This window comes from Staurois parvus, unplaced genomic scaffold (assembly GCF_062004578.1).
Source record: "Staurois parvus isolate SC_StPar_1 unplaced genomic scaffold, SC_StPar_1.0 ptg000415l, whole genome shotgun sequence".
Classification (NCBI taxonomy): domain Eukaryota; kingdom Metazoa; phylum Chordata; class Amphibia; order Anura; family Ranidae; genus Staurois; species Staurois parvus.
This window is the reverse complement of record NW_028318211.1, coordinates 322,945-348,440: the sequence shown is the minus strand read 5'-3', so window position 1 is coordinate 348,440 and position 25,496 is coordinate 322,945. Positions and strand designations below refer to the sequence as shown.

Below are 25,496 nucleotides of genomic sequence, written 5' to 3'. Positions count from 1 at the left end.
CACCCCATCCCATGGGTGTATTGCATGAAACCAGGTAAAAACCAATATGGCCGCTGCGTCCGGACGTGCGTCACCACGTGACTGGAAATGACGTAACTTGAAACCGGATATGGCGTACCGACGCGTTGCATCATGTGCGTCATGACTTCATCAGGGTTCAATTTATTTATTAGTAATAATTATACAGTGCTTCACTAATTTATGTTAACACATTGATCACTTATTGGTTTAGTCGAGTGACAGCAGCTATTATTATAGGGATATTATTGGGAATTTATCTATATAAAGCGCAGGAGGATACTCCCAAATACTTATTTGATGCACTGTATCTATGGGGGAAAAAATGTTGCTGTCCTAGGACAGGACTACAAACCACCTCCTCCTCTTTTTCTCCAATGCATAGGGAGGTGTTCTGTATTAAACAAAGAGCGATAGGAACATTGTTATGTGATAACAGGCAGAGGGCACGTGAAGTTATAGGCCTACATGTTTTCAATGGAGCATTTAAAAGACAAAAAGTGAGCAAATAAAAGAAGTTCATTGTGTAGAAGTTTACAAACACTTTATAGAAAATAAATAAAAAAGGTCTTGTCGGGACAGAATGAAATGAGCTATTTAGCCTCAGGGTAAATGTGTAATACAGGGAGTGCCATAGCTCAGAATCAATCGTCATATTTTCAGCAGCAGTGTGAAGGTACAGAAAGCCTCTGGAATATGCAACAAACATAGACACAGTGTCCTACACACCCCAGCAACAGACACTATCATTTTCTCCTGTCCTGACATGATTGGAAAGTTGGAAGAAAGCCTCTTATTGTGAAGTGAGGAAGTGATATTAGAGGAAATGAGGAGCACAACAGGATACTTGGCTGGATCACTTCTCTTGTGCATCGCATACCTGGAGCCCCCAAATTGTGAGTGTGTAATGTCCATTATTACAATTTGTCTGCTTTCAATTCTGTTCCAAATCTGCGTCATGTATACGTCAACGGTCATTTGTGAATCTGTCTATAATGCCATACTGTGGTCGGGTGTCACAGAAGTCTCTTCTTGAAAAAGTTCATACTCGTGTGCTACTGAGCAGTCTGACTATAGTCTGTACCAACCCATTTCCCACCTCCTCTCTCCAAAACATCCCCCCGTAATAGGTTTTATCTGTCCTCTTCCTTCCTCTGGCTTCTCTCTTCATGATGTCCTGCTAGACTCTGCTCTGATTCTGGCTCATGTGTACCCTCCGAACAGAAGGCTCATGTGCTGGAATTTCCTCTCCATCATTCACAACTGTCACTTCTTACAAATACACTAAGTTTCCTATACAGCCTGGAGACACTTCAGAACGGTGAGCTGGCACCATTTCTCATAGATATTATATTTATACTGTTTTATGACTCATTCAGGATCATAAAGGCTTTTTTAACCATTGTGCAAAGTGTGCTAATTCAATCCGCAATCATTACTGCACTTTGCACATCATTACTGCTCTTTGTAATGCTTTATTTAATAGAATTAAAATAGCTTTATACAATATTCTATTCTATTTTTTTACAAGGATTTGTTAGAGTCAGAGGGAGATAACGGTGTACCAGGCAAAGCCAGTACTTGGGAGGATTGCCTAGAATCTGCATCCCTCTAAGGACTCTTGAGTTCAGGGACTCAAGGTTAAGTTGAGTGTATTTGGGAATCTCTATCCAGGTGCATAGCTGCCAAAATTGTTAGATAATTGCCAGATATACTTTTTACCTTTTTTCCACACACATAGGTGCAAAACATTTATTCATTTCTAATATAAGCATTTTGGATGCATATTTATCTTAAAATATCTATATATGTGTATGTGTGTGTGTTAATATACTCTGCAAACGTCATAGGCACTTGTGTAAAAACGCTCTAAATTAAGAATTTCAGAAATAACACAGAAATAGAGTTCATAGTTTATTTTTTATCAATGAACAGAAGATAAATCCAAACCAAATCGATATTTGGTATGACCACCCTTTGCCTTCAAAACATCATCAATTCTTCTAGGTACACTAGCACACGGTTTTTTAGGTAATTCAGCAGCAGGGGCGGACTGACAACTCATGGGGCCCCTGGGCAATAGGGGATCAAGGGGCCCCTGTGTCCTTGCCCAAACTCAAAAAAGCCTATGAAAAAGGTACCAGGGGCATCTCATGGGGCCCCCTACTGACCCTGGGCCCTCGGGCAGTGCCCAAGTTTCCAAATGGTCAGTCCGGCCCTGTTCAGCAGGTAGGTTTTTGCAAACATCTTGGAGAACTAACTACAGATCTTTTGTGGATGTAAGCTGCCTCAAATCCTTCTGTGTCTTCATGTATTCCCAGACAGGCTTGATGATGTTGAGATCAGGACTTTGTGGGGGCCAAACCATCACTTTCAGAACTTCTTGTACTTTATGCTTAAGATAGTTCTTAATGACATTGGCTATAAGTGTGGGGTTGTTGTCCTTCTGAAGAATAAATTTGTGGCCAATCACAAACCTCCCTGATGGTATGGCATGATGGAGAACTATCTGTATTTCTCAGCATTGAGGACACCATTGATCCTGACCAAATCTCCAACTCCATTTGCATAAATGCAGCCCTAAACTTGCAAGGAACCTCCATCATGCTTCACTGTTGCCTGCAGACACTCATTATTGTACTGCTCTCCCTTTGCAAACAAACTGCCTCCTGCTACAGCCAAATATTTCAAATTTTGACTTATTGGTCCAGAGCACCTGCTGCCATTTTTTGCACCTTTGTTTCTATGTTTTCATGCATAGTAGAGTTGCTTAGCCTTGTTTCCACATCAGCGTTAGGGCTTTTTGACACAATTCTTCAATGAAGACCACTTCTGGGCAGATATCTCAGGACAGTAGATGGTTATACCTGGGTCCCACTGGTTTCTGACAGTTCTGTGCTGATGTCATTGCTGGACATCTTCCAATGTTGAAGAGAAGTAAGCATGATGTGTCTGACCACCGCATCTATAGTACTCAATATTGATCATCTCTTGGTGCTTCTTCAAAAGAGCTTGATGAATTGAATATGATGCCGGCCAAAGTGTAGTTACTCTAAATATTGATTTGATTTAGATTTTTCTTCTGTTTGCGCACTTTGCTTTTTGTAACTCGATATAAATAAACAATTAAAATATATATTTTTGAAAGCATTCCTATTTTTTAGCATTTCTTCACACCTGCCTATAACTTTTGCACTGTACTGTGTGTCTGTGTATACACACACACATATATAAAAGTATGTATGTAAAAAAGAGAGGCTCAGTATACTCTTTCTATACTTAAAAAAGAACATTTCAATGATAAGTACTCAGAACCTGGGACTGTTACCTTAAATCATTGGCTGTAGGCACTTACATACAGTATGTTTTAAAAAACATACTATCACTGAGTATATGGTGATTTATGGGATTATTTAACTATGCCGCAAATTTTCAAACTTTAATATGCTGGCTGAGCATCACCGTGTCCCTGAAATATATTGTAAAGGGATGCTGCAGGATGTTAATATGGAAACTTTCACTTTCTGATCTTTTGTATGTGTGCAGATGAGAGGGCTACAGGTTAAGGCTGCTTTCACACTGATCTGTGTGACCATGTATTACTATGGAAGTCTTCACACTGATCCTTTGTGGGTCAGGTGCATTTTTCAATGTCCTGTTTGATGCATTTTTGGTGCAGGTTTTGTGTGGTTAAAAAATTGATATCAATGGAAAACACAGCAAAAACGCACCCGCAGTGTGTTTTTGGTGCGTTTTTGAGTCACGTGTTCTGCAAAAAAGCACTGCAAAACTCTGTAGAAATGTGACATATGCGTTTTTGCCATGTTTTTGCTAGGATCAGTGTGAAAGCAGCCTAAGTGTCTCATAACTTCACTGGTACATGCTTGTTTTAGGTCAAATAAACAACCTGCTGGTTGAATGAAAGAAAATGACTAAATTCCCCCATCCACACTTTTGAGGTGGATGGGGGTATTGTCCTGCTGCGACTTTGTGTTTTGACAGCAGGGAGACTTACCCACCATCAGAGCCAGCAGAACTGATCAAGTGGTAAAAATACGACAGGGTGGTTGCACAGAAGTCGATCGGAAGATAGACTTCTGTACAACCACCCTGCCCATACATGGATTGAAATTTGACGGGTCTCTGCTGCTGAACCGGCGGAATTTTGACCCATGTATTGCCGACTTTACAAAGAATGGCAGCTCTGAAGATTGCATTTACTGAAAAAAGTTTATCTTAGGCTACAAATACAACTAAAATTTTATTTTATATATCGGTGCCCCTATATTGCCTATTAATTACTATGTAGTAAGCATGCTAAAATTTTATCTTTACATTTTATAAAATTTCATGTAGGACAGATGATCTTTCCACAAATACTATAGTGTGCAATCCCATAAATTGTGGTCCACAATAGAAGGTAGGTACACAAAAAAAGTTATACAGGATTACACCTGCATCCTTATGCAGGATTTAAAAAGCTCCGTTCTGGCAAAAAACTTATCACAGGAGACAATTAAGCTAAAGGCCATACCCAGCAGTCCAAACACAAAATACGAATAAGTTACCTATAAAGCAGAAGTAGTCAGATAACATATTGTGGATCACTACAAAACAAGGAAAAAGAGGGCACACCAGCTAGTGCATTACATGAGTTAACTTTATTAACCCCTTCCCGCCGGTGCCTCCCGGCCCTTTAAGAGTTTCAGAGGCCAGGAGGCGGGATGGGCAGGGCGGGGTTTAGGGATCATGTGACCGCTGTGACGTGTCGTCACGGCAGTCACATGATCAGGAAAGGTCCCGATCGAAAGAGCACACCGAGACCTTTCCGTGAGTACCGGACATGTGTACTGGGAGCGCGCAGGGTGCGTGCTCTCTGCACATATGTTTTTTGTTAATTGCCCGCAAATGTGCGGCCGCTCAACATCTAGGCCAAGACGCCGGGAGGCCGCACATTTGTGTGCGGCCGGCGTGAAGAGGTTAAGTAAAAGGAGATATATACTCACAAACAACTGTAGTGACAAAGGCATATCAGTATCCAAAGCAATGATGTCCCCAGGTCAGCTCCCAAAGCACAAGAACACCCTCAAATGGTTGACGCGTTTCGAGGGGTGATCCCCTCTTCATCAGAGCCAGTCTCAAATATTACTCAAGCTGTCTCGGTGACTGCTTGTGTAACAATTGAGACTGGCTCTGAGGAAGAGGGGATCGCTCCTCGAAAAGCCCTGGCTATTTGAGGGTTTTCTCGTGCTTTGGGAGTTGACCTGGTGATGTTTGCTTTGGTATCCATTGCTTTGGATACTGATATGCCTTTGTCACTACAGTTGTTTGTGAGTATATATCTCTTTTTAACTCAATAAAGTCCTTATCAGCTTCTAATTGGGGTGGAGTTGAATGCTCATTTGAGCATCTCCCTATAAATTTAGATCAGCTCATGGGGGAGATCACTGATGGGGGGCACAGTCTCTGATGGGGGTACTGCTTCTGATTGAGTGCTGCGCTGAACGAGTGCGAAGCAGTTAAACACAGCAGTTGAACTAAAGCAGGAGAACTTAAGCAGCAGGAAGACACAACAACAACAGCAAGAAACTCTACTGCACGCTGGACAGACTGCACGCAAACACCCTGGGAAACATCTCTTACATGCCTGAGTCCCACTCCGTGTACCTTTATATAATACGCCCCTCTTCTCATCATATTACTATCCTCTGTTCCCAAATCTCATTTCTTTACCCCTCTGCTCCACCCCAAAACTTGTACATCTCCCCCTCATTGCTACCATCTCCCTACTATTGCTCTCATCACCTCCCCAAAATGCCTCTTCCACTCCTCCTTCTAATTTTCCTCTCCTCCGTTCCCAAAATCCATTCACTATATCCCTCTGCTCCTCCCAAACATTTGTATATTGTGTTCTCACTGCTTCCTTTGCCCCTCTACGGCACCCACCACCTCCTCCTATTACTCCACTCTCCCACTGACCCGAACAACTCCACTAGTAGTTTCTCACGCTCCTGCACATCCCGCTCCCATGCCACCGTTCTCACCCTTCTCCTCCTCCTAACCGCGGGGGACATCTCCCCGAATCCTGGCCCTCCACCACCTCCCTCACCCGCACAACACCCTCCCGCCTCCACGTCCTGCCGCAACCCCCGCAACTTAGTATCTGTCCCCCTGCTCCCTAAAATCTCCCCTCCGTTTTCATGTGCACTCCTGAACGCCCGATCGGTGTGCAACAAGCTTACCGCCATCCACGGCCTCTTTGTTTCCCGCTCCCTCAACCTCCTAGCGATCACGGAAACCTGGATCCAGCCCACTGACTTTACCTCCCCTGCTGCACTCTCCTATGGAGGTCTCACCTGGACCCACTCACCCAGGCCTAACGGTCGTAAAGGTGGTGGGGTTGGTCTGCTCCTGTCACCGCAGAGCACCTTCCGAGTCCTCCCAAACCCCCCCTCCCTATCCTTCTCCTCCTTCGAGGCCCACTGCGTCCGACTATTCTCTCCAACCCCCCTGAAGATTGCTGTGATATACCGGCCTCCTGGATCCATGCCCCGCTTCCTGGATGACTTTTCCTCCTGGCTACCCTTCTTCCTCTCCTCTGAGCTACCCACCATCATCCTTGGGGATTTCAACATCCCTGTCAACCTCGACAACCCGGACACATCCCATCTCCTCCACTTAACCTCCTCCTTTGCACTTTCACAGTGCATACAATCCACCACCCACTCCAATGGTAATATCCTTGATCTTGTCTTCTCCAACCGCTGCGCTCCCCACAACCTCACTAACACCCCTTCCCTCTCTCTGACCACAACCTGATCACCTTCTCTATCTCCTCGTCCTCCAACGCCTACCCCTCCAAATGTCACACTACTATCAGCCATAACCTCCGCAACCTTAACCCTGCCCCCCTCCACTCTGCAGCTGATCAACTCCATGACAGCATCCTCCCCCTGTCCTGCCCCGACTTGGCTATGACTGCCTACAACAACGCGCTGTCAACAGCCCTTGACTCACTAGCGCCATTAACCACACGCAACATCAGACCCGACCGCTCCAGCCCTGGCAGACTGATCACACCAAAACCCTCAAATGACACAGTCGTGCCCTGGAGCGACTATGGCGCAAAACCAAATCCCAACAAGCCTTCACCCGCTACAAATCTGCCTTCCACACCTACACCTCCTCCCTCCACGCAGCCAAACAAGCCTACTTCCTGACCCTCATCAAGACCCTCTCCTCCAATCCTCACCAACTCTTCTCCACCTTCAACTCTCTACTCTCTCCACCCCCACCTCCACCCAGCACCTCAATCACCGCCCTTGAGATTGCCAATCACTTCAAAAACAAGATTGACACAATTTGCAAGGACATCGCCGCAACTCACACGCCCTCTCAACCCGTCCCCTCTCACACAGCTACCCCCTCATCCCCCCTCCCCCTCGACATAACCCGCAGGGACTTTGTCGCTGCTCAAACTCCCTCCAACCCCGTTCCCCCTCACTCAGCTACCCCCTCATCACACCTCTCCCACAGCCCCACCACTGCTCTGACCTCCACTTCCACCCCACCCTACATTCCTCATACTGAAGCTCCCCCAACACTCCGCACCTTTGACCTTACTACCATTGAGGAAGTCTCCAAGATCTTCTCTGATGTCCGCCTCACCACCTGCCCCCTCGACCCTATCCCCTCACAACTCCTATGACCTCCCTCCCCCTCCATCCTACGCTCCCTCACCCACATCTTCAATCTCTCCCTCTCCTCAGGCATTTTCCCCTCCCTTCTGAAACATGCACACATCACCACCATACTTAAAAAGCCCTCCCTGAACCCCAATGACCTGAACAACCTCAGACCCATCTCCCTGCTCTCATTTACATATAAACTCCTCGAGCACCTCGTCTACACCCGCCAATGCTCTCACCTCAACGACAACAACCTCCTCGATCCCCTACAGTCCGGCTTCCGTCCCCTACACTCCACCGAAACCGCCTTACTCAAACTCTCCAACAACCTGCTAACCGCCAAAGCTAATGGCCACTATTCAGTGCTCCTACTCCTTGACCTCTCTGGGGCCTTCGACACAGTCGACCACCCCCTCCTCCTCAAAAAACGACACTCCCTCGGCCTCAGAGATTCTGCTCTTTCCTGGCTCTCATCCTACCTGTCACAACGCTCCTTCAGCGTTACCTATAATGCTACCACCTCCCCCTCACTCCCCCTCTCTGTTGGGGTCCCTCAAGGCTCTGTCCTTGGGCCCCCTCTCTTCTCCATCTACACCTCCTCCCTTGGCCAACTCATACACTCTCACGGCTTCAACTACCACCTCTATGCCGACGACACACAAATCTATCTCTCAACCCCCCACCTCACCCCCTCGGTCTCTTCCCGAATCACACACCTACTGAGCGACAAATCAGACTGGATGTCGCTCCGCTTCCTTAAACTGAACCTCTCCAAAACCGAGTTTCTTGTCTTCCCCCCAGCCCGGACACCACCCCCCATTGACTTCTCCATCACATCCAACAACGCCACCATCAAACCCGCCCCGCAGGCCAGAGTACTTGGTGTCATTCTAGACTCCAACCTATCCTTCCAGCCCCAAGTCCAATCTTTAACTAACTCATGCAGACTCCACCTCTGCAACATCACCAAAATACGCACGTTCCTAACCCCAGAAAACACTAAACAGCTCATCCACTCCCTCATCATATCACGACTCGACTTCTGCAACTCCCTCCTCACTGGCCTGCCTCGCCGCTGGCTATCCCCGCTTCAGTCCATCCTGAATACGGCTGCCAGACTCATTCACCTTTCCAACCGCTCCATCTCCGCCACCCCCCTCTGCCAATCCCTCCACTGGCTTCCGATTGCGCAACGGATCAAATTCAAAATCCTAACACTGACGTACAAAGCTGTCCACCATACTTCCCCGAACTACATCACTGACCTAATATCCAAGTACCGCCCAGCACGCACACTCCGCTCCTCACAAGACCTCCTCCTCTAGTTCCCTGGTCTCCTCCTCCCATGCCTGCCTCCAGGACTTCTCCAGGGTGTCACCCATCCTCTGGAACTCCCTGCCCCAACCCATCAGATTATCACCTACTCTCCTCTCCTTTAGGCGCACCCTGAAAACCCATCTCTTCAGGGAAGCCTACCCCACCCCCTGCTAACTTGCCGACCTCCTCCACTCTTCCTACCACTCCATCCCCCACAGCTATCTCCTCCTGTACCACTATCCCCTCCCTCCTAGATTGTAAGCTCGAAAGAGCAGGGCCCGCAATCCCCTCATGTTTTGCATTGTATTGGTATTGTTCTGTCACATGTTCTGTCCCCCTTTGTAATGTACAGCGCTGAGCGAACTATTGGCGCTTTATAAATACTGTATAATAATAAATAATAATAAAGTCAACTCTCAGGTAATGCACTGAGTTCTTTGAGTTTCCCCCAACCCTTAGAGGGCAGCAAGACCTGTGCTGATACTGGATGTTTTCAAGGACTGGAAATATTCCCATCATCTTACCACTCTTGAGCGCAGGAGACGTTGTTCTTGTTCTTTGGTAACATATTGTGGTTGTCATGTTTATCACATGTAATTGTTACTACATCAATGTACAGCTGGAATAATGGAGAATTGTGACAAGTATTTGAAAACCTATGATTTCCTGGTAAACTCAGAAGGGTTGTCAGCTATGCACCTGGAAGTCCTTTCCCACCATCTGTAATCAATGGTGAACAGCTCACTGGTTTGTTCTCTTTGGCATACATAAAAATGTTGTTCTGAGAATTGCTGGAGTGAGGATGTGTCATTCAACACAAATCTATAGACAGGAAGAATCCAGATAGAGAGGCTTTGGTAACATGACAGTACACTGGTAGTATGGCATATGTTTGGTTTTGGTAGCCTAGTTACCCTCTAATAATATGGCTTCAGTCTGGCTTCAATAGCATGTCATCTACCAGGTTGCAATCTTGCATGCTGTCACTCTGTATTTGTTGTTATGTGTTGGTGGAAAACCATAGGCTCTCTGCAGTAATGATTTATAGCCAGAGATCATGTGGCTACCTAGGCTGGGAACTGAAGAGCACCCATTTTTCATAGACAAAAAGTACTTTTTTACTTTAAAATAATATGATTTGCTCAAGCTGACTTGTTCCATATTGGTTCGTGTGAAGTGTGATTTTAATGATAGGATAGCATTTCTGCAATACAATCAACATGCCGCAACACATTTTAATGTCAGCTCATTCTTCAATAAGATCTCACGTGTACCTGAGAAATGAGCCTTGTCTTTTCTTTACACCTTTAACACAAGGTTATTTGAGGCTATATCACAAATTACATTACAATTTTTAGAAATGTACGCATTTAAAAGGGTTTTGGCAGAAACCAGGTCACAGCTATAATTGTAGGATTAAGCTGCCAATGAAATGTACCGTTTATTTCCCATAATTAAAAAGCCACATTGGATTTTGGCTAGCTCAGCTCTGACTGCGCCCTCAGATGTAGCCTGCTCTTCATTGACAATTGGCCATACATAATCCCTTTTTCTCCCTTCCTACAAGTTTGTTGGGAATACTCTTCTACTATTAAAATTAATCCATGAAAAATATTTTTAACAAAGAAACACGGTCATCAAAGAATATGAACTACTAAGCAGTTTGAAAGACCTGTAGTGGTCTTTAGGGAAGGCAGTAAAAATAGGCAGCTGAGTCGTGGTTTTATGACCCCTTTGGCTGCTGGAGTTCTAGCATTACAAGCTGATAAGCCTGTACACATTTCTTTGTGCCACAGTTGCAGCAATTTTAACTCAGGCTGCAGAGTCTGACAAGCAGCACTGCCACTATTGGACTTTGGCTAGCTCAGCTCTGATTGCGCCCTCAGATGTAGCCTGCCCGCAGGGGCGTCACTAGGGTTGGTGTCACCCGGTGCGATAACACTTGGTGACACCCCTCCGACGATCCCCGCAGAATGGATCGGATCTGCGGATTGAGCATAATGGATCGGACTCCGATCCATTATGCTCCCCAATCTGCAGATCCGTTCCATCCTGCGGGGATCATCGGCATGCAACCTATATGGGGTGACACCAGACCCGCTCCACGAAAGAGTAAGTTGCAAAGAAAGCCGATGATCCCCACAGGATGGATCCGATCCATCCTGCGGGGATCATCGGTTTGCTTTACAACTTACCTTTTCGTGGAGTGGGTCCGGAGTCACCCCGTGCGGTAGGTGTCACCCGGTGCAGCGCACACCCCCTGCACCTGCCTCGGGACGCCACTGCCTGCCCTCCATTGACAACTCAGAGTCTGACAAGCAGCACTGCCTGTCAAACTTGCCTATTGAGACTAATAGGGCTGCACCACAACCAAGAAGCAAACACATGGCTTGCAGTTGTGGTGCAGTCTTGTAATGTAACATTTCTGTTCAGCAATTTAACTAGTTCAGCTCTTTGGATGTACGTCCAAAAAGTGAACTGTTAATCACAAGTTGATGGCTGCAATAGCATATTATAGTGCCATAGCCGCCGATCACTTTCACGGAGTGGGTAGTCAGTGGCCCACCTCCAGTGGACCTATCGCACTTTGAATGACAATTGTGTGGTCATGCTATGCTGTACCCGTTTTAAATTTGTATCATTTTTTTCACACAAAAAGAACTTTCTTTTGGTGGCAGTTTATCACCACTGGGTTTTTTCATTTTTTGCTAAATAAACGAAAAAAAAAAAAAAGTTTGAAAGAAAAACAAAAAAATTTTTCTTCCTTTCCGTTATAAAATTTAGCAAAGAAATAATTGTTTTTCATAAATTTAGTCCTAAATGTATTCTGCTACATTTCCTTGGTGAAAATAAACCAAATAAGTGTTTCCACAAAGTCCACAAAACTATGATATATATATCTGAAAATCGATCAGTCCGGATGTACTGACCGCCTATCTCTTTTCTTGAGGCCCCAAAAATGTCAGGACAGTACAGGTATCCCCCCAATGACCCCTTTTTGGAAAGTAGACAGTCCAAGGTATTTAGTAAGAGGCGTGGCAAGTTTTTTGAAGTTGTAGTTTTTTGTCAATCTTTCACAATTGTTTTACATACCGTTGCCAGTGCAGTACAGCATCATTATATAACTGGTGTGGCAGTGATCAGGGACACTGACTAGTGACAGTATGAAAAAAAAATCAATAATTTTTTTTCAATTTTTATTAAATTTTTTTCTTTTTTCTTTTTTTACAATTTTTTTAACACACTGTGACCAGAGCAATATAATGTTACCATAGTAACATTGTACTACTCTGGGGACATGATCAGGATTTTTTTTCCAATTTCACTGCTATAAGTAAGCATTATTTTTTACTGAATTAAATTGATACATTCAGTGTGTATTGTTGTGATTAGCTCTGTTTGCCGACAGCAAATCACATGGTACAGATGGGCTGTGATTAGCACTGTCTGTTCCATGTTATCACTGTGACCAATCACAACTAGCAACATAATAGTACACCATGAACTGAAGCCATTCATTGTTTACAATTGCCATGTGATTTGCTATGATTGGTCACAGCGATTACAAGGTATCGGCGGCAGGCCGGAACAGTGATCCGTCATCGGCTCTGTCCGGTGGACACAGCTAGTAACAGATCTCGTCCGGAACAACGAAAGTCCTGTCAGGCCGTCATTTTGAAAATAGGAAATGGTTAATAAACAGTTGTGCAAAGATTATGTGACATAAAAATCAGAAACTGTTATCTTTTTATTCTACTGGGCCTTTGCTTTCAGAAAATATATAAGGTGCCGAGGGTTTGAGTAATTTTATTAACAAAAATTAAGATATTTACATATGTGCAAAAAAAATGAAAACAAAAAATTTGCCCTAGAGCTGAACTGGTTAAAAAAAAATGTAAAAAAGACCCTTACAAAAACAGGTGCCAGGGGGTAGTAGCATTACCTCCCAAATGATTACCAGCTGCTACACCCTCTGAAAAGTGATCCACCGCAAACCGATTTTCAGAGAGAGGTAAGCATTACTGACTGTATGAAAGAATCGTCACACTTGACAGTGGAACAGCTTTGTAGATTTTGGCACAGCCACAGGTAAACCTCACGGTTTGCTGGGGTCATGGGGCTATAAGTCCTGTGTTAATTAGTAGACGTACATTTCTTTTTCGTGGTTACACAAGAGTATGTATGTAGAAACAAATATGGATGTGGGTTTAACTTTGTGTCTCATTTTTACCCGTAGGACCTTCTCGCCACCCATTGTTCCTCAGTTGAGAACATCCTCTTTATTAAGGCTCCCACACCTTTTCCACCAAGGGACAGAAATGGTTTAACTGTGCTTTGTTTACTGCTTAGCAATCCTGATACCTGATGTAACATTCAGTTGGGTGAAGCCTCTTCCATTCCATTCCCAGAAGCCAGCAATGAGTAGTTGCAGCTGTCTGCACCCAGAGACTGACTCAGAGGATGAGGTGAGTTATTGTGACAGCTCAAAGTTTCAGTCACAGGGTGCACAAAATAGAAAGTGTGTTGTCACCAGTCACAGTAACCAACTGGCATACAATGTACATTTAATCAATGAACACACCACAATCATCATCACAGTGATAACAAAGAAAATGCCGTTTAGCAGGAAAAGTATGAGGCATTCATCTTAAATGGATTCTGTCATGAAAGAATAATGGAGGCTATGCTGTCCTACTAATGATTAGGTAAAAGCTAGCTAACAAAACTGACAGAAGCAGTGTTGTGTTTCATTCCAAAACTGATTTTACTTCTGTGAATAGTTCTGTAAAACTGCAATACAATCACATAAACTGAAATAACAATATATTTATATATATGTCTCTCACAAATGCTTACAATTAATACATTTCTTGCAAAGAGCTACCTACAATCACATTGAATACATTGAAATGCTATCTAGCTATGTATGTGACTTTAACACAATGAAAGAATGTACAGGTGTATTGAATGGAGAAAGGAGGCCTTCACTGGTGTTCTTCTAGAACAAGGTTTCTCCACCAGGATTCCTTCAGAGTTTGCTAGAAATTATGTGAGCAATGAGCAATTTCTGCCTCTCAGTTAAGTTCCCACTGACACCATTGATCTTTTTAGCTATCTGTAAGGGGGTAATTCTTCTAAATGACCATCACACTAATGTAGCATGCATGGTAGATATAGTAATTTTTAGCATCGGTTCCCCAAGATCGGAAAGTTATTTCAAGGTGTTCCTCTGTTTCGAAAAGGTGGAGAAAGGTTAGTCTAGAACAGCCTTTCTCAACCAGGGTGCCGCTGCACCCCGGGGTGCCGCCAGAGGTCTTCAGGGCTGCTGTGGGGAGAATGGCTGTCACTTGAGCCCAAGCTCCCGTTCCCCAGCCGTACTGTACGTCGGCACTGGGAGCCGTCACACCGCTCAGCAAAGTAAAAACAAAGGGAAGGGGGGTGTCTTCTGTGCCCTCCGCTTCCCCCTAGAGTGCTGTGTGATGTAAGCTAAGGTACTGTAACTTTTCATAATGCTGTATACATGTTCCTGTGCGTGTATGTATGTGTACATGTATGTGTGTACATGTGTATATGCATGTGTGTGTGTATATGTGTGTGTATATATGTGTCTGTGTGTGTCTGTATGTGTATATACAGTGGGGATCGAAAGTTTGGGCACCCCAGCTAAAAATTTGTATTAATGTGCATAAAGAAGCCAAGGAAAGATGGAAAAATCTCCAAAAGGCATCAAATTACAGATTAGACATTCTTATAATATGTCAACAAAAGTTAGATTTTATTTCCATCATTTACACTTTCAAAATAACAGAAAACAAAAAAATGGCATCTGCAAAAGTTTGGGCACCCTGCAGAGTTAATATCTTGTACTGCCCCCTTTGGCAAGTATCACAGCTTGTAAATGCTTTTTGTAGCCAGCCAAGAGTCTTTCAATTCTTGTTTGAGGTATCTTTGCCCATTCTTCCTTACAAAAGTCTTCCAGTTCTTTGAGATTTCTGGGCTGTCTGTCACGCATTGCTCTTTTAAGGTCTATCCATAGATTTTCAATTATGTTTAGGTCAGGAGATTGTGAAGGCCATGGCAAAACCTTCAGTTTACGCCTCTTGATGTAATCCCCCGTGGATTTCGAGGTGTGTTTAGGATCATTATCCATTTGTAGAAGCCATCCTCTCTTTAACTTCAGCTTTTTCACAGATGGCATCAAGTTACCATCCAAAATTTGCTAAAATTTTATTGAATCCATTTTTCCTTCTACTTGTGAGATGTTCCCTGTGCCACTGGCTGCAACACAACCCCAAAGCATGATTGATCCAACCCCATGCTTAACAGTTGGACAGAGGTTCTTTTCATTAAATTCTGTGCCCCTTCTTCTCCAAACGTACCTTTGCTCATTCCGGCCAAAAAGTTCACTTTTAACCTCATCGGTCCACAGAACTTGTTTCCAAAATTCATCAGGCTTGTCTATATGTTCATTCGCAAAGTTCAAACGATGATTTTTGTGGTGAGGACGTAGAAGAGGTTTTCTTCTGATGACTCTTCCATGAAGACCATATTTGTACAAGTATCTCTTTATAGTGGAATAGTTTACCACAACTCCAGTGTCTGCCAGATCTTTCTGGAGGGATCATGCAGTCAAACGTGGGTTTTGAATTGTTTTTCTCACAATCCTGCGAGCTGTTCTGTCTGATATTTTTCTTGGTCTTCCAGATCTTGCTTTAACTTCCACTGTTTCTGATGACTGCCATTTCTTAATTACATTCCGAACAGAGGATATTGACATCTGAAAACGCTTTGCTATCTTCTTATAGCCTTCTCCAGCTTTGTGAGCATCAACTATTTTCAGTTTCAGTTTTCTAGACAACTGCTTAGAAGAACCCATGGTGCTGATTGTTGGGGCAAGGTCAGATGAGTCTGGGCATTTAAAACCTTTGAGATTGACATCATCTGGTCTTCCCAGACGATGATTGAGAACAATCCATGACACTGGCAGGTCTCAGCTTGGCAAAGGGGGCAGTGCATGCTATAAATTCTGCAGGGTGCCCAAACTTTTGCAGACGCCATTTTTTTTGTTTTCTGTTATTTTGAAAGTGTAAATGATGAAAATAAAATCTAATTTTTGTTGACATATTATAAGAATGTCTAATCTGTAATTTGATGCCTTTTGGAGATTTTTCCATCTTTCCTTGGCTTGTTTATGCACATTAATTTTTAGCTGGGGTGCCCAAACTTTTGATCCCCACTGTATGTGTCTGTGTGTGTATATATGTGTCTGTGTGTACATGTGTATGTGTGTGTATATGTACACGCGTTTGTGTGTACATGTGTATTTGTGTGTGTGTGTATATGTACGTGTGTGTGTGTATATGTAAATGTGTGTGTGTATACATACGTGTCTGTGTGTGTACACATGTGTTCATATGTGTGTGTTTGTTTTTATATGTGTGTATATGTATTTTACTTGTACTCTTGACCCCCTATTCCTGTTCTATCTGAACTGCTTTTTTAGGACTTGTTCGTAATAGCAGCAAGGACTGCTGCTCCTCTGAAAAGCAATCCATGCTCAGATCGCTTTTCAGAGGCATTTGACAGGTGGTAAAGAGGCAATATGTTGCCTCCTCACCACCTGGTTTAACCCCAGCATCAGTCACCACACCACAACTGTGTGCAGGGCGCACACAGTTGAGGGGTGGTTGTAGTTCAACTCCATTCACCTGGAGATACACTTCCAGCTGCGGCAACAGCATGTGTATACCCCCCAGCTGCTGTTTCTGCAGCTAAAGGGGGAGCAGTTGGGGGTGGTAAAAGCAGCTCAATTGCATGATTTTACCGCCTTCCAACCTCACAGGTGAACAGGCCCTTGGTTCACATCTGTATGGCTGTGTGTAGGGCAGCCCATTCATTTCAATGTGCTGCCTTACCCGCAGAAATGCCGGGAAAGTCGTCCCTGACCTTCGTTTTAAAATTGCGCCACACCAAAAACACCCCACGTTTGCCATTGTATGGGGTACCCCTAAAGAGCAGAGCATCTGTCTGCGTGTCAGGCATGAGCACTTTTTCGCGTTTGTTCCACGACACACTGTAACGTGAACCAAGCCTTGGACAGGGGTGCCTTGTGACTGAAAATACTTTTCAAGGGCGCCCCGACTGGAAAAAGGTTGAGAAACACTTAACGAACCTTCCTGTTATTTATTGATAAGGATGCAATAATAAAAACAGGTGCAGTTGCAGTGAACACCCACTACATGGCTTCCTACTCAACACAATGATGATATACGACATACAGAACACTCCCCACCTCGTATAAATATATACCACTACTATACATCTTTTAATTACTGTAACGTTTAACTAGGTAACTCCTCATTCTTGTAAAGGGCTCATAAATCTGAGACAGGTTGGAGGTATACAGTGCTGCTGGAAAATTATTTATTGATTTGAATTGTTGCTACACCTCTCACCAAAGACTTGCAACTTGAGAATCTGAGAAATCTATGTGAGCCTAACCGGTGTTCATGCACTTTGGTTGCCAAGGCTGTCACTTCAGGTCTGATCTGACTGCCAGAATTTGGTTTAATAAGGTCAAATACCTCGGCTTTCGGTGGCTCACTCGTATCTCCATTACGCAAGAAATCTGGGCCTAAGGACCAGTTGGTATGTTTCATGTGAGCTGCTTGAATTAGCCTGGTACCTGTTGGGTTCTGACTAGTGGTAACATATTTCCACTGGTCTGGATTTGTGGATTTTCTAATGCAGATTACCCTGTTTGAGACATACACATCAAAATCAAGGCTTTGCATAGTGATCAGGGCTGCAGACCTGAGTGGGTCGTAAAGACTGTTTACTGTGGCTAGGATACCTCTCTGTATGTGTGGCTTCACCTCCCTGGGCACTTGAAAGGTAAAACTGTTGGTGTGGAGATTCCAACTCCTAAACTCCATTGAAGGGGCAGAAGATCGACACCTAGAATGACGTATTTTAACTTGTTAGCTCTGTCATCTGTAGGAAACACTTCCATTACTGAGCTTCTATTGGACACCACCTTGTGTAGCTTAACATTAGATCCTGCAAGCATCTCTCTTGCTCTCTACAGGAGATTGACCGCTTCGGCTTCAGTGGGCACACATTAAGTCTGTCATCTATGTATAAATTTCTTAAGATGAACTGTTTTGCGTCTTCTCCATACTCACTCAGTCCCTGCTTAGCTGTTTGGTGGGTGCTACCACCTGTTGAGACCCATTCAAGTAAAGGGTGCCACTCTGCAAGTACCCCACAACTGCATGCTTCTGCAGGGTCCAAGGGGTTAAAGCAGGTGGTGAGAAAGCAACACAACGCTGCCTGTTTAACCCCTTGTTTGCTGTACTGCCCAAGGTTGCAGGGCACTTGCAGAGCATATCATTCACTTGAATGGGTCATGCTTGAAAGATGTTACACCCACCAACCATGACAAGGCGTAGGAGCCAGCACTACAGAGGAGACACCGGCTTATGCAGTTCCTACTCCATATTACAGCTTCAACTTGAGATGGTGGGTCAGCAAGTTCTGACCGTGATCTACCAGTCACCTGGCTTGTAGAACAAGGAGTCTGTTCTGTGCCTGCTCCCTGTTGTTTGGTAGTCTAGGGCGTGGTGAGCTAAACGGTAGGGGTGCTACTGTGGTTTTCTTCGTCCACAAACTTCTCTTTTTTAACTACATCAAGGAACATATGATCTTTGATGGACATACACTATATTGCCAAAAGTATTGGGATACCCCTCCAAATCATTCGATTCAGGTGCTCCAATCACCTCCATGGCCACAGGTGTATAAAATCAAGCACCTAGGCATGCAGACTGCTTCTACAAACATTTATGAAACAATGGGTCACTCTCAGGAGCTAAGTGAATTCAAGTGTGCTACCATGATAGGTTGCCACCTGTGCAATAAGTCCATCCATGAAATTTCCTTGCTACTAAATATTCCATGTTCAACTGTTAGTGGGATTATAATACAGTGAAAGCAACTGGGAACAAGAGCAACTCAGACATGAAGTGGTAGACCACATAAAAATGACAGAGCGGGGTCGCGTGCTTAAGCGCACAGTGTGCAGAAGTCGCCAACTATCTGCAGTCAATAGCTAAAGACCTCTAAACCTTGTGTGGCCTTCAGATTAGCACAACAACAGGACGTAGAAAGCTTCATGGACTGGATTTCCATGGCCGTGCAGCTGCATCCAAGCCTTACATCACCAAGTGCAATGCAAAGCGTCGAATGCAGTGATGTAAAGTACGCCACCACTGGACTCTAGAGCAGTGGAGACGTGTTCTCTGAAGTGATGAATAATGCTTCTATGGCAATCTGAGGGACTTGTCTGGGTTTGGCAGTTGCCAGGAAAACAGTACTTGCCTGACTGCATTGTGCCAAATGTAAAGTTTGATGGAGGATTATGTAGGGTTGTTTATCAGGGGTTGGGCTTGGCCCCTTAGTTCCAGTGAAGGGAACTCTTAAGGTGTCATCATACCAAGACATTTTGGACAACTTTATGCTCCAAACTTTGTGGGAACAGTTTGGGGATGGCCTCTTCCTGTTGCAACATGACTGCACACCAGTGCACAAAGCAAGTCCATAAAGACATGGATGAGCGGGTTCGGGGTGGAGGAACTTGACTGGCCTGCACAGAGTCCTGACCTCAACCCAATATAACACCTTTGGGATGAATTACAGTGGAGATGCAAGCAGGCCTTCTCATCCGACATCAGTCCCTGACCTCACAAATGTGCTTCTGGAAGAATGGTCAAACATTCCCATAGACACTCCTAAACCTTGTGGACAGCCTTCCCAGAAGAGTTGAGGCTGTTATAGCTGCAAAGGGTGGGCCAACTCAATATTGAACCCTATGGACTAAGACTGGGAAGCCATTAAAGTTCATGTGCATGTAAAGGCAGGCGTCCCAATACTTTTGGCAATATAGTGTAGCAGGTCTTGCATCATTTGGAGTTCTAATGAACACATTGCACCTAAACTGTCCACTCTATGAGCTGTGGTCCTTGAATGGCATAATGAGGGAGTGTATGGTTGTAGTTCGCAAGCATTGAAGGTCCCTTTTACTCTCATAGAGCTGGTGTATGGGCTGAATAGAGAAGAACGCCTATTGGGCGGCACGTTTGTCTTAAATGAGTTCACGTCTGCTGCTGTGTGAGCCCCACCTAAGCATACTTCTCCAACTATGACCCAACCTAAATCTAAATGTTGTGCATAAGGAGCCTTATGAGGTCCGTTAATCTGCTCATGCACTTTGTGCATCCTGAAAATATCTCTCCCTAGCAAGAGGAGTATTTGGGTATTAGGGTCAATTGTGCGAATCTTATCTGTTAAGGAATTCAAAAGAGGGAAATGCTATGTAATCTTAGGGGTTGGTATTGCTGACCTGTCATTAGGCATCATGTCACATTCAATGAGAGTGGGATGTTTTATGTGTGTTTTCACATCAACAGACTGAACAGTGAAGTTAGATGCCCTACACCCTGTTTTACACTCCCCACCTTGCTCTTTGTTGGTTACTGGAGTCTCTGTTGCCCAGGGGGTATAACAGTCCTCTCTGGATAATGAATGTGTACAGACCTGATTCTCTTGGCCTATATAGATGATTTTGGTCTGAGCCACTTTGTTAGCTGATCTAGCTCCTCTCTAGCCGTAAGACTGAGATCTCTAATGATGCCTTGGAAATATGTCTTCCATGCCCAATAGTTTTTGGGGCAATCATCAAATGTTAGTAGCCCAATGCTCACTAATTCTCACCGAATTAGGTGCTTTGCTAGATCACTTGTCCCTGAGGATCCTAACAGGCCATTTTCAAAGGAGGATACAAGATAACCCATGTCACGTGATGGATGCTCTGCTTTTTTGAACGTGTACCCTTGGCCCTGGGACAGCTTCAGAGTTACTGTGAAAAGCTGGAGACAGTACAAGCATATCTGGATAGGACTGTCGGTGTGTCAAGTCAGGAAACTATGGGAATGTGTGGGGGATTGGCTTGATTGAGGCATACCCTGTCGTAACTTGGTTCAGAGCATGGTTTTATACATATTTCCGAGTCCTTTTCACTGAATCTTGTGTTGCTATCTCCTCCTGGATCTCCTTTGGAACCAATCACAGTTTCATATACCACGGCTTCTGCTGTTGCTGCCCTTTGAGTCTGCAGCACATGTATACTAGCTTCAAGCTCTGCTTTCTCCCTCAATGAGTTGGCTTCCAACTCTGCTTTCTGCCTCAATATCCCACTCATAAGTGGGATATTCCAAAAACAGGAACTATGTACATTGAGGACTTCTAATCTTCTGGATAAGCTATGTTGAAGTCCTTGTAGTAGTAGTAGTAGTAACAGCGGTAGTAGTAGCAACTTCTTTAGAGTCCCAGAGCAGTGTCCCTTTAAAAGTAAGCCAAGTGAACAAAGCTCTTCGGAACATCAGCGAGTGTTCCCTTTGCTAGGCCCGCAGCTGGCTTTCTAGCACCAGAGGAGGTGAAACAGCACACAGTCTCTAAGATCCTTTAGCGATGTCTACACTCACAAGGCCCAAGCACAGCAGGACGTTTATAAATGTAGCTTGGTAGACAAGGGGTTAAGGTGACCCTATCACCACAAGTTCAAAAGTAAATAAATCCCATACTGTAAAACAAGATCCTGTATACTTACATTTCTGGTGGCCCTTGTCTTCAAAACTCCCACATACTGCTGAACATCATCCACTGAAGGTTTTTAACACTTCCACATGTGTGAATACTGCACTGGATGGCGGTAAGAGGAACCACTGTGTATTGCTACTGATATCTCTTGACAAATGGCTACTGTCAATCTGAAAATGGCCTACAGGTATATTAGCAGAGAAGAGAAGCATAGTTTTAAAATCTAATTAGCTTAGGGTGATGATGCGGGGTATAGTGACTACATATGGCCAAATCTAGCCTGTCTGATGTGGGGGTGCAGTAAAAAATGTCAGGGGGCAAAAGATGCAAAGTCAGCAGGGCAGTGAATTGGAATCAGTAGTGCAGTGTACAGGGGTCAGCAGGGCAGAGAATAGGGCCATCAGTTTGTAGGGAAGAGTCCAGAGGCCATTAGTTTGAAGGGCAGTGTACAATGAGTTATCAAGGCAGTCTACAGGTTAGCAAGGCAGTGTGTTGCGGGTCAGCAGGGCAGAGGATGGGAGTTCAGCAGGGGGGGTACAGGGGGTCAGTAGGGCAGAGAATAGGGGTCAGCAGGGCAGAGGACAGGAATCAACAAAGTAGTTGACGGAAAATCCCCCCTCCTGGCACAACCCCATGCAAATTAACCTTCCCAGCACAAATCCTCCTAACACAAATTCCCCCCAATCCCCTTCTAAGCACAAAGCCCCCCCCCACTACCACCACCACAAAAATTTCCTCCAATTCCCTCTCCTAGCACAAATCTCCCCCAATCCCCATTATCCTTTCCAGCACAAATAGCCCCCCATCCTCCCTTCTTCCACAAACATCCCAAGCACAAATGATTGTTCTCCCCCCCTTTATTGTGTACAATTTCCCGCATTGTGTACAATTTGCCTGTAAGCTCCACCCCCCCACACCTTACAGGGGGAAAGTCGGGTGGAGGTGCGGGCTGTACTGTGCACAACCCTTCTGTCAAACAGCTCTACTCCATGGAGTAGATGACACAGGATTGCTACAGTATGCATCGAGTTGTACACACAGTTTGATTACCTGCCCCCTATCCACATGTCCTGCTGACATGGGATGAACAGCCCTTGGAGCAGATAGGGAGCAGGTAATTAAACTGTGTGTGTACAGCCCGATGTAAGAGTAATCCTGTGTCATCTGCTGCATGAAGAAATATTATTTTTACAGGAGGGGAGAGCACAGCACATCCCGTACATCCTCTCGACTCTCTCCTCTCTGTGACTTCTACTTTCAGGACTTCACTGCTCCAGGCTGCCCTCCCATTGTCCCAGCCCTGAGTGTAAGGATTGGGGGAAGGAGTTCAGCGGCCAGGCAAAACATCCATGGGAGGGCCAGCCTTAAGGGACAGAACTGAAATCTGGTGAGCTAATCCTTTAAAGATGCATTCCAGGTATGGCAAGTATGGCAATAGTCACATTGGACCAGCATGGACCAATGTTAGTATGCATGTGCCATATCTGTGGGATCCCCGTGAAAGCATCAATGAAGTAGACAACTCCGCCACTTCACTATTCTCCTGGTCCCATGCCGAGTACCTGCCCTGAGGAATCTTCTCAATGAATGCAAAGCATTCTCTGATTGGACAATGTGTAGAGGCAGAGCAGTGATATCACAATGTCCACCTTGTCTAATCACAGAACACTTTGCATTTATTGAGAAAATGGAGAGTATTTTCTGAATAGCGCCAGTGCAGGGGCAGTGATTTCCTGTGTTCTGTAAGAACCAGGGTGTCCGCTCATCATAGGACCAAAAAGACATTGGAGATCACTATAGTAGTGTTACCTAATGCAGGGATTTCCAGCTTCCAAGGGGATCCAACCTCACATTGGTCCAATCTGGTCCAAAGCAACCATGTAAATATTGCCATGCCTATTCTTCAGATTTAAATATAACATAGCCCATTAACCGTAACCTGAATCTATCCGTTATCATCTGTTCTATCATGGCAGTTCCCATATTCAGCTCAACAAAAACATTATTTTTTATCCCAAACAATACGAGAACACAGCAAAAATCTGTGCACAACCCTGGTGCCAAAAGCTTTGTGCCGAAAACAATTATTCCGAAGCAATTACTACACTCAGTGGACCCAAAAAAAGGTTTTTATAACTCATTGTTCTCACACTCTATCCATGTATTCTACATGTATTTTAATGTAAAAGAGACATGAATATTTGTGCATTAGGTGAACTTGATTTTACACTATTTGTCTCCTGTAGTACAGGGAGAGCACAGAGAAAAAGAAGAATGAGGAGATCCCTAACAAAGTAGATGGAGAGCTGGTCTTTTCTACAGCCACCGTGGGTGGTATACAAAAAGCACAAAGCAACCAACGGGATCGTGAGAAGGACCGTCAAAAAATAAGAGAGCGTGAACGAAGAAGAGAGCAAGAGAAACAAAGAGAAAAAGACAGAAATTCAGAGAGAGAAAAGGAGAGGAGACGGCAAAGAGAAAGGCAGAGACAAGCCGAGAAACAGAGACAGAGACAGTCTGACAAACAAAAACAAAGACAAGCGGAGAAGCAGAGGCAGAAGAAAAAGAAATGAATATTTTGTGTAAATACCATCAGTAGTGACATAAAATATGGGCAGGTCCACAAAAAGAGTTATGCAGCCTGCAGTGATTTGGTTTTTATCATAAGGAATGTGTACCCTTCATCAGAAATACCATTTTAACTACCATAGCCTAGTTACACATAGCGGTGCATGTTTTTCCTGCAACAACTAAAGGCAAAACCATTTTCCATTTTGGATACAGTAATGAGGGCTATAACCCCTGTCAGGGTTATTTTTTTTCACCATCTGTGTACCTTTTGGGGAGGTTTCTTTTCACTTTCTGTATCACAACCAATACACAATGGGGTTGATTTGCTAAAGGTAAATAGAATGTGCACTTTGCAAAGTGCAGTTGCTTTAGAGTTTAGTAAATGAGCAGAAGCTCTGCTGACTTCCATCATCCAATCACATGCAAGCAAAAATGCTGTTTTTTATTTTCCCTGCACGTGATTGGGTATTCTTTGCAAATCGAAGCTGTACCTAATTTACCAAGCTATGGAGCAACTGCACTTGCAGAGTGCAACTGCACTTTGCAAACTGCAAGGTCTATTTGCCTTTAGTAAATCAACCCCAATGTGACAGGGATTCCCTCCAAAGTGAGGGAAACCTTGGTTGTCATAAAAACCAGTGTCCCCATTAAAAGATTTCCCCTCCATTCTTGTTCTGGTGACAACCAAAACTTCCACTTTCACTCTTGGTGCTATTGATAAACAAGACAAATAGAGAGGGTGAATCTCCCATACTGGGGCACAGACCCAGCAATAAAAACCTAACAAGTGTTATAATCCCTCTCCACTATATATAAAAAAAAAGTTTTGCCTTTAATTAAACTTTCAGTTCTTAGTCCTCTCATATGGTTTGCAGCCTTTTGGCTGCACAGAACTGCAGAAATAAATATTGTACTTGAAAGGTATATTATTTTCTTTTATTCTTGTATGAACAGTATGTATGGCTTCAATGCTTTGAGTTAAGCTGGCCATACACGTATATATTTTCAACCCCAAAGTGAGAGGGATTTTTTTAGGGGGACAGCACCGCCCCCCGGAAGAAGGGACCTGGTGAGCAGCGGCGGACAGAGCCATGCAGGGCCGCTATCAGAGGGGTACCATCGGTACTCCTGTTGGTGGCCCGGACAGCAGGAGGATCGGTGTGGTGGGGGAGAGCAGTTGCAGAACGATGCTTGTGTATCTCTCCCTCCAGCAGCTGAAAGCTGGTTTGACATTTCTCCCCCTCT

General features: G+C 44.4%; 1 protein-coding gene across 4 annotated transcripts; it reads left to right on the top strand.

Moving 5' to 3' along the window:
* The first annotated feature begins 708 nt into the window (after positions 1-708).
* LOC149454799 (uncharacterized) lies at positions 709-25,175 on the top strand. 4 transcript variants are annotated; one of them, XM_089687008.1, is made up of 3 exons: positions 709-914; positions 13,374-13,489; positions 23,927-25,175. In XM_089687008.1, exons 1-3 carry the CDS (start codon positions 845-847, stop codon positions 24,251-24,253), a joined length of 513 nt encoding a protein of 170 aa, XP_089543134.1. In that variant the 5' UTR covers positions 709-844; the 3' UTR covers positions 24,254-25,175. The 4 variants fall into 4 exon arrangements, with proteins under 4 accessions (XP_089543134.1, XP_089543135.1, XP_089543137.1 ...); XM_089687009.1 differs by having other exon boundaries at positions 755-914; positions 13,261-13,489; XM_089687011.1 differs by lacking the exon at positions 709-914 and adding an exon at positions 1,169-1,339.
* The last annotated feature ends 321 nt before the right edge of the window (positions 25,176-25,496 follow it).